Source organism: Anopheles merus, chromosome 3R, assembly GCF_017562075.2.
Source record: "Anopheles merus strain MAF chromosome 3R, AmerM5.1, whole genome shotgun sequence".
NCBI classification, from domain to species: Eukaryota; Metazoa; Arthropoda; class Insecta; order Diptera; family Culicidae; genus Anopheles; species Anopheles merus.
The window spans coordinates 30,553,180-30,562,985 of record NC_054084.1 but is presented as its reverse complement, the minus strand read 5'-3'; the positions used below and the strand labels follow the sequence as shown (position 1 = coordinate 30,562,985).

Sequence of the window (9,806 nt, the reverse complement as noted above, 5' to 3'; positions counted from 1 at the left end):
ATCTCATGTTAATATAGAATTTATATTATTTATATGGCATATGAAACATAAACTATTATATATTACAATTAAAATTTAAACCATAATCATATCTTGCTTTACACAAAATTGCGAATTTTGCGCTATTTTGTCATCGCATACTGCTACATCGAACATCTGCACCGTATGAAATCGGCAACGGCAATGCTTCGAACCGCAATCCCACAACACACCAACGACCAGGCGCATCCATGCTGGGAGGGGAGTTTTCTCCACTGCGCATGCGCTTGGCAACGCAACGCGAACGCCACTACAAAGGACGCCATTACGAATGATGCTTTAGTGCTTCCGATTGGTCATCTACGGGGCCTCGGTCGGAAGGGGTGGAGCCAACGCGTACGTGCATGTGGAAAATGTGTGCACCACCGTGTGCGTGCACGTGCTGGCTCTGCATGTTGGAAAACACTTGGAAGCAATTACCCGTCGAACTCATTCCATCAGATTAAAGGACGGCAGAAAGGGAATGGAATTGCTCAGCCACCACTCAGCTTGATCTAAACCCCGTTGTGCCGGTGATAACAGTGATAATAATCGTCAAATGTTTAGTCAGCTTTCTTTGCTGCTGCTGCTTCTGCTGTTGCTTTCCGTTCATCCTCCCCAAAACAGGAGCAACAATGCCAACTGTGATGATTGTTTTATTTTCTGAAAACTTCCCCACACAAACCTCTCTTTCTCTCACACTCTCTCGCTCTCTCTCTTTCTCTCCCTTTGGTTGATTTTGTTGGGGAGTCAGGGAGACCCATCCGCTTGGTGGCTGGGTGTCGATGACAAAGCGTTCGCATTTCGGTTCGGGCGTCTCGCGTCCTGCTCGCTCACTCGATTACGTTCGTCCTTTGGCGTTCATACCATGGCGACGTGGTGCTGTTAATCCCCACGAGAGCTGTTGAGAGAGCGGTACGGTACGGTGCGAAGGGAGATGGGTCAAAACAAATTGGTGCGAGGTAAATAAAATGTAAAAAGATTTGTCCCTAATGGATTTCAAATGCCTTTTATGATTATTGATATTGTTATGGGTGTTATGGGTGCTCCATGGCCAGAGCAGTTTTCTTCTCTTTTTTTTTTTGGTCTCGCTGTTTATTCGATTAATGCTTTTTGTAGCAAAAATAAAAGGATAATAAAACTAGTATAGAGCGCCTGGTAGGTGCAGATACACAACAGTGTGCTAGCAGTACAGTACGCCACGTATTTCATTGAAGTAATTTAAACAGTATTATGTTGCGGTTTTCTTCATTTTTTCAAAAATAATTTCATATCTTTTCTGGGTACACAAAGTTGTTTAAACAGTTTCATAGCTTGAAGATTATTTTAACTTTTTTGTACAAATTTATTGCTTTCTTTTTTTGTTATTAAATCTATTACTCATTTATTTTATTATTTATTAGTACATCTTTTTAACTTCTTTTAAGTTTTTTTATTGTTTAAAAATCGTTTCTATGCCTCTTTTCACTTTTTTAAATTCTTTTTAGTGCTGAATTATGCTTAATTTATTTATGTGTTTTTCTCTTTTTTTTCTAACGATGTAAAGTTAATAACAAGTCATTTTTCCATCAGAGACCAAGATATTCAAGTGGATAAAAATTATCATTTTTGCAAATCTTCACTCCAAATTAATGCTGCTCATCAAAGTGTAATACAAACTCTGCGGGAAGTCGATTCACTTTTCGCAGTATCAAACCAAACCTAAAAAAGGACCTTTCTTCCTCTTGATAGTGCAGCAGTAGCAACAGCAAAACAAAAAGTAATAAACAACAATTACACTCCTCAAGTCCGCAACTAAAAAGCCGCAGAGCTAAAACGGTTTAATGTACCGAAATAAATTCATTCACTGCTAAAGCACACACACACACACACACACACACACGTACACACCACAAAGTTTCGTGAAAATGGCATGCAAATGTGTCCTTCTCAACTCATCCCATAGGCATGATGGGGCGGGGGGGGGGGGAGGGGGAGAGGGAATCAGCGAGAAAGGACAATAGGGATGAGGTCAACCAAAACTCCGGGTTCGCGACATTTCGGTGCCACAATTTGCATACGACTAAGGGATTAAAATGTATCGAGACAATTATCATAAATTAAGCGTCTCTCTCTCTCTCTCTCTCTCTCTCTCTCTCGGTGCACCAGCAGCAGCAGTAAAAGGACAATAGGGTGCACCACATAACGTCACTTCGGGCCACACCGCTGGTGAACGCTTTTTTACCGGTCTTCTTCATTGCATTTGAGCCTTCCGGTTGCGGCGATATTAGGACGACTCAGCTCACCGACGACAACGGCGTCGACACCAGCCAAAATTTGTGCACATTTATGATGACTTGGCAACGATGATAATCGGAAGCAGGAAAATCGTCGCGATGAGCAATTCCAAGCTGTTGCCGCCGCATTTGCTAGGAATAATTTCCTATTAGAATCCTATTGCGCGAACCAGTTTGCTTGGATGGGGCCGATGCAGGCGTTGCTTATTTAACGGTTTTTGCGGTTTCGAAGGCTTACCGCGCACGTGGTGGTGGTAAACACGCGATGCGCCTGTGTGGTAGCAGAGTTTATTGAAACTGCTCATTCGATCGGAGGCACCTGGTAGTAGGAATTGTTGTGTTTAATTTGTCCGCTTTTGGCAGGCTAGTTTCCTAATTACTTTTAGCGGGATTTGAGGTCACGCAAAACGAATGTTTTAATCACTCTATACACAAATTCACTTGGATGGCTACATTTCTACGCGTGGTAGACGGTATCCTACACCGGAATTGAAATATCTACTGTATTGGTTCCTGAACTGGGACGGGATTGCGGGAATCCTTTGTAAAATCACTGATACAGAAATATATTCAGTTGTTGGCCCGTAATAAAAAGAAAAGGACTGGAATGGATTCACAGCAACCTCAGAACCATTTTCAGCACTGTTGTTGGGGTTGGGAATAGCTTCAAAAAACTCTGTAGGATCAGGCATTAGAACCAAAAATGCGTTCAGAAATAGTTCCAGGAATGGTATGGATTTGAGATCATTTTTGGAGGACCAGTACGTTTTTTTTGCGAATCAGTCGTTCGAAGGTGGAACTACATCAGACGCTTCTGAGGCACGTGGACATTGGTACAAATCTGACGAGAGAGGAAGAGCTATAGGACCTCTAACGACCACGTCACTAAGGTCAACTCATTCAACCATAAAGACCAACGACGACTCAAGAAACTCTGGAGCAAATTATGCATACAAAGTGTACTAAGTGTGATCAATATTTGTATTTACGATAGATATTGGACTTCATATTCTTTAATGGCGATTGGCACGTCAGTGAGCACGTCGCTAGAATGACACTCGGACAGCTTCGCACTGAAATTTCCTTTAAATCCATCCAGACGATCCAAGAAGGCGCATTCGCACCATACGTCGCCATGGGTTCGTCGTCTACAAGCCGCCCAACAGAATCATCCATCACAGTAGCCGATAGATAGGGTAATTTTTTTTTGTCTCCATCGTTGCTGTATTGTGTTTGCTGTCGACGCTCTAAAGGCAAAGTGATCCGCGCGTACGTTTGTTTTCTATTCTTTTTTCTGGCTGGTGCCAACTTCATCCACCAACAAGAAACATTTGGTTAAAAATCAAATAAAACGAAACCCACCGCACCATGGAGCAAGAATCGGACGAGTTTCTGCAACACTTCACCACCTCCACCGATTCCTTTCTGCGGCAGCACATCTCTACCGACCAGCTGGAAGCTGCCTTCACCCCACTGCACACCAGCAACCGAACGGCGCTGTGGCCACTGATGGAGGGCAAAATCAAGCGGCGCGAAAACACCGACCTGCAGGTACACATCGCGGACACGCTCGTCCACTGCCATCTGCTGCCGCTGCAGTGCTTCAGCGAGTACTTCGAGCACGAGGTGGCACCGGGCCAGCCGGTCGTCAAGCTGCCGGCCGACCAGGTCCCACCGGCCGCCTTCCAGATCGTGTACGACTGGATACTCGACCCGAACCGGCCGCTGGAGTGGCAAAGCTTTGTCGCCGTCCTGTCGGCGGCCGAGCACCTGCGCATCCCAGCCCTGATCGAACGCTGCTGGCAGTATCTGGACAATCCGCGGGTGGTGGAAAATGCTGCCTTTTACGTGTTTCTGCAGGCGCGCAGGTACGAAAACGTCCAACTGCAGCCGATGATGTTACGGCGCATCTGTCGGTTCTTCCTGGCGCTCGTCAGTACGCTCGAGTTCTGCGAGCTTTCGCTGGACGAACTGTCCGTCCTGTTGGCGTCCAACATTGTTGCAGTGTTTGACGAAACGGACGTGTTTTATGCCGCCTGCCAGTGGCTAATGTACGACTGGGCCGAACGGCAAGGCGCGATCGAGCGGGTGATGGAGCTGGTGCGGTTCGAGCGCATGCAGACGGCCGATTTGGCCCGATTCTGTGTGTTTCAGGAGTGTGCCGAGCTGCAGCCGATACTGCGCCATCCCACCACGAAGCAGCTGGTCGATAGGGCGCTTGCGTCAATCTGCGCAAGACCATCGAGCAGAAACGGTGCGTCAGCCGATGATGCCAGCGGCCGATGGTTGCCGGCCCACCGTCGCCCGACCGAGCGTGTCCGGCTGGTGGCGGAATCGAAGGAAACGAAAGCGTACGTTGCCGGCGATACGAGCTACGATGGATTTAACGAGTTTCTGGGCGTGCTGCGCGAGCAACCGAACAGCTGGCGCACGTTTCGCCTGACCGAGGAGAATGTGGGCCTGCTGGAGGACATGTTCGGTGGCTGCACGGTGAGCGACGGATAGAGTGTGTTTCGATGATGGTTTCGAACAAATTACCAGATGGTGTCTAAAATTTCCCCACAGAAAAAGGAAGGGAGAGCGAGAGAGAATCTCACTTTGTTTTTAGTTATTTATTTTTTGCTCAATTTTCGAAAAAAAACAATGCCGGAAAAACAAATGCCAATTAAAGAAAACAAAAGTAAACATGCTTCTTTATTATTGTTCCTCGTGTTGGGTTTCCTCAGATTATACTAATTAATACATATTCACATACACGTGCGCCCCTTTTGCGGGAAGGGGAAAAAAAAGAAAGCCGTGGAAATTGCTGGCCCGGAACAAGGGGAGATGGTGGGAAACGGAGGAGCTAAGGTGTATGATTCGGCCGAATGGACCAGCTTAAGTGTAAGTGAGCTCCAGATCCAACCCGGCCGCGGCAAATGCGCCTTAACAAACAAAGCACTTTGTTCACAAAAAATATGCATGTTCACGATGCCTCCGTCTCTCTCTCTCTCTCGTTTTGGTGTTGTTTGTTGAAAGCAAAAACAGCAGCAAAAAGTGGTTCAAAAGTGCCGGATAAAAAAAAGAACTGTTCTCGATGCGCGGATGTGGTTCGAAGAAGTGAAGCTTGAAGCAAGTGTTTGCTATTCAGTTTCTTTAAAAAAATGGACGTAACGAAGTTCGTACGATAACACACGCTTCCTGCATCGCGCACCACTTTAATGCCTGCTTCTTTCATGTCGCTAGATGTAACGTAAGTTAAAAATATATTCCACACTTTTGTTTCCTTGCGTTTGTGTTTCGTTTGTTGCTTGTTTCATGCGCGAAGGCTCACGCTTTTGGGATATTATAATGCACGGAATGAAGTAATAAGAGCCGTCGACAGCCGGCAACAGCGCAGAGCACGTAGGACGACATGCGTGTCCCTTTTCTTTTCGTGCGCGTTTTCTACAACCGTTTAAAGTCTAATGCCCCCCCGTAAAAGCCCCACACGTGTTGGAAAGGGGGGAGGGGGGAGGGCTGTGGAGAGGGGGAGGGGGCTGTCTAGAGGCTGTTTTATGTCTCGCATGTATGTGTGTGGGTGTGTGTGGTTTGCTTAGCCTACTGCGGATGTAATTAGTTCCGCCACGTCCATATCCGTCGACCGAACTGTCAGCTGCATTGTGACACCGTCAGCCACGGCCAGCTTGGAGCGGACGAGCACCTCAACACCACCACGGAACGTGCCTGCAAAGAGAGGATGTGGAGAAATTAATGGCACTGGCCAATTTGGGTGGCGCCAGTAGCAGCACACTCACCAGAGCAGAGTAACGTGTGGGTATGGGCACCATCCGGAACGTTCTCGGACAGGTTCGCCGGCGCTAGGCCAAGGAATTTAAGGATCGTGTTGACGGCATCCTGCAAACTGGTCACCGACGACAGCTCGAACGTGTCTTCCGCCTCGACCCATTCTGTGAATAGTGGAAAGGGCATACAATAAGCATCAATCTCGTTTGATCGCATCAAAACCACAATCCCTTACCCTCCGTATCGGCACTTTCCCACGCGGCGAGGAAGTTTTGCTTCTTGGATTTCTGCATCTGGTCCGCCACGGTGACCTCAATGTCCTCCAGTATGTACTCATCGTTGTAGCCTTCGTCCGAATCGGGCTGACCGGTGGCCGGATCGCAATCCTTTACCAAAAAGCGTAATGTGGCACCCAGTGTGGCTAAAATAAAAAAAATGGGAAATTAAATTAAGCAAGCATTTTAAACCCGCAAAAACTACATTGCAACAATATCAATCAAAGCAACTCGAATGGTCTGTCATTGGTTGCTTAGATCCTCACATTGGACCTCACACTCACCGATCGAGCTGGGCACGTCTTCGGGGAATTGAACGATAACGTAGGTCGATTCTTTGTCACCGTACGGCAACTTCGCACACGGTATGACGGCACGCGACACGAACCCTTCCGGCAGCTCCAGATCGACGCGCACATTCTCCAGCAGCTGATCGGACAGCGTGTTGACACAGTCGAACTGGAAAGCGTGCAAGAGCGGAAAAAAGAAAATTGAAGTTAATTTCGATCATTGCAGAAAGCGAAAAGGAGTGGTTTTACCTGGAAAACGATGTGATGCGCGAAGCAGTGCTTGATGCAGGACACCGTGTACTCGGTTTCGCTTTCGGTCAGCTGCACCGGAGCGCAGGATTTGTGCAGCGCGCCGACATGATGGATGCCCGGGATGGCCAGCAGCTTCTCCGTGTTAACCTCTTCGCGATTGACGCGTGCAATTTTTGGTGCCGCTGCAGGGGAAAAAGGAAAGAAAAAGATATTTCAGTACGCAAGCGGACATTCGAGCTCGTTCGTTTCCAACCTACCTTTGTTCATGATCATCACCTCCTCGTTCACTTCCGGCTGGACGACCTGCGACTTTGGCACGATCGACAGATCGAACCGCTCGGCCAGCGGACCCTTCAGATGTTCGTTCAGTGACTTTTCCAGCAGTGGCAACGATACGATCTCATGGTCGGCAATGAACCGCTTGTTCAGCTCCGGGTTCGACTGGTTCAGGATGGTGTAGTAGTAGGTGGCCCGGTCGCGCACCTCATCGTCGCAATCCATCTGGCACCGGTTCAGCAGCACCAGCACGTTCGGCAGCAGATCTGGACAGCAGGCACCGAACTGTGCGATGGCAGCGACTGCTGCCGCCCGCACGGTCGCATTCTCCAGGATGACCCGGTTGTAGATGAAGCGGATGTAGCGCGACGGGCACTTCGAGTAGGGGCCCTCCTTGCCGAGCAGGTGCAGTATTCGCACCGCCAGCGACGTGTGCTCACAATCCTCAATGAACTCGCACAGATGGCCCAGGCCCGCCTCCTTCGCGTCCGGGTTCTCCTCAATGATCAGTATGATCGTGTCGACGATCGACGTTTTATACTCCAGCCCGCCCTCCTCGCGCAGCATCCCGCTCAGGAAGTTCATCGTGACCGCGTGCTTGCGCGGGAACTTGGTGCACAGCGAGCGGATCGCCTGCACCACCACCAGCTTGAACTCGTCCGAAATCTCCGCCACAAACGTGGCGATCTGCTTCATCAGCCGCTCGACCGAGCTTTCCGCGCCCGTCTTCAGCAGCGTGGTGATGGCGAGCGTCGCCACCGATCGGTTCGAGTCGGCAATCAGCCCCTCCAGATCGAGATTGCACACGTTGACGGCGGGCGGGTGCAGCATCGCCACCTTGTTCATGGTGCGCACGGCCGCAAAGCGGAGCGTGGCCTTCGACGAGCCGCAGAACAGCTGCAGTATGCTGACCGCGGTCGACAGTTCGCGCGGATTCGTGCGCTTCAGATTGACGACGGCGTGGGCCGCCTCGTACACCACCATCTCCGACTTGTTGCGCAGACAGCACTCGACGAAGTTGAACAGCGGCGAGTCCTCCGTTGCGTTGCCGCTCGCGTCCTCCTCCTCCATGATTTTGCACGCAATGCGAATCAGGAAGCAGGTGGCGTACGGGCTGCGCAAGTGCTGGCGCGTCAGCTTGTTCACCAGCTTGGTGACAGCGAGCCGGTCCGCCTTGCGGATGTGGTAGAGCAGCCCGAGCCCATGGTACTGCACCATAATGTTGTCGCTGTTCAGCGCTTCCTGCGCCTCGTTGGCCCAGCGCTTCACCACCTCCCCGGCCGTGCTGGCCAGATGGAGCGAGCTAACGAGCGCACCGCTCGACACGGGCGCGTTCCGGTCGACGATGCACTGCTTCATGTAGCGCTCCACCGCCTGCAGCATCGTGCTGTCCGTGATGCTGCACAGGGCGCGGATGGCCGGCGCCCGGTACAGATCCTCCTTGCCGGTCATGTCCTTCGTCAGCGAGCTCGTCACAATGATCACGTCGTCCGCGATCGGGCTCAGCTCCTTGATGCCAAGGTACACCATGCGACGCATCACGACGTCCTTCGATTGGAACAGCTTCGTCATCGCGAAGAAACACTCCGTCGCTTCCCGGGTGCCCAGCACCTCACCCTGTGGAGAGAAGAGGCGAGGGGGGGGGGGGGGGCAATAATTAGCACATGCAGATGTAAACACTCCCCCGCACCTTGGGGGCGGGAGGCGATGTAAACCTACCTGATTGAGCAGGTACAGAATCTTGGTGAGAATGTGTGTACATTTGCGTGCGTTCACCGGCGTCTCGTTGAACATTCGCGTCTCCTGCAGCACCGACGTCTTCTCCAGGTTTTGCCACGGATTGCCACCTGCATCCCGCCGTCGCGTACGTCCCCGTTTCGTGCGCCACATTTTCGTTTCCATCCACAGCGGCCAGAGCACCGACACAATGTGCACAATGTAGGAAGGAAAGCAAATTAGTGTTTGATCGTGGCGACACCCCTCCAAAACGAATCGAACCCAATGGTCACTGCGATTAAACAGTTCGATTCGCCCCTTCCCCGCCGCCGCTGCCGAAAAGTACATACCGTCGTCTTCCTCCTTGTTATCTCGCTTAAACGAGCTCATCCTGATAACCGGGACCGGGCTGGTGTGTGCGTTATCTTTGCGGCTTCACTATACCACCAGCTGCACCGTACGGGGTTGGATTTTTCAACGAAATCTAATGCAATTTTGTGCCGGACAAACGAAACACTTTTCCTCGGTCCTAAATTTTCAACCACGTCACAATAATTGATGTAGTTTTTTTTGCTGCTGCCCTGTTCGGCCTGTCAGGCGGGCTGGTATAAAGTTTGTTTGACAGATGGGTTGACGTTTAGCGGTGGAGGGTGACTGTCACGGGCCACTGAACTGTCATTAGACCAGTTCAAAAATGGAAAAATGATCGTTATTTTACTCTTATCGGACAGAATCGTTTAAGGAAAGATTGTTTATTTCATATACAAACTTTGGAATGATAGCTATTTTCTCAAAAAAAAAAAAACAAAAAAAAAAACACACACACACACATGTTGTACTTTTCGCACGAGAAAATATATTTGCTTTCTCGATGGTTTCGTGGTTTTGTTTTTGTATTTTTAAATCGTCTTCTAATTAAACTCCAACTGATTCCTTCC

The 9,806-nt window shown here is 49.6% G+C and overlaps 2 protein-coding genes across 3 annotated transcripts; one reads left to right on the top strand and one right to left on the bottom strand.

Moving 5' to 3' along the window:
• The first annotated feature begins 3,414 nt into the window (after positions 1–3,414).
• Positions 3,415–4,945, top strand: LOC121595307. Its single transcript, XM_041919209.1, has one exon. The coding sequence runs from the start codon at positions 3,663–3,665 to the stop codon at positions 4,797–4,799; it is 1,137 nt and encodes a 378-aa protein (XP_041775143.1). The 5' UTR covers positions 3,415–3,662; the 3' UTR covers positions 4,800–4,945.
• A 14-nt stretch (positions 4,946–4,959) lies between these two features.
• Positions 4,960–9,465, bottom strand: LOC121595304 (coatomer subunit gamma). 2 transcript variants are annotated; one of them, XM_041919206.1, is made up of 8 exons: positions 9,219–9,465; positions 8,872–8,999; positions 7,134–8,769; positions 6,874–7,058; positions 6,619–6,793; positions 6,295–6,480; positions 6,071–6,223; positions 4,960–5,999 (listed from the first exon to the last, which is right to left on the bottom strand). In XM_041919206.1, the coding sequence occupies exons 1-8, from the start codon at positions 9,256–9,258 to the stop codon at positions 5,869–5,871; spliced, it is 2,634 nt and encodes an 877-aa protein (XP_041775140.1). In that variant the 5' UTR covers positions 9,259–9,465; the 3' UTR covers positions 4,960–5,868. The 2 variants fall into 2 exon arrangements, with proteins under 2 accessions (XP_041775140.1, XP_041775138.1); XM_041919204.1 differs by lacking the exon at positions 9,219–9,465 and having other exon boundaries at positions 8,872–9,154.
• Between the last annotated feature and the right edge of the window lie 341 nt (positions 9,466–9,806).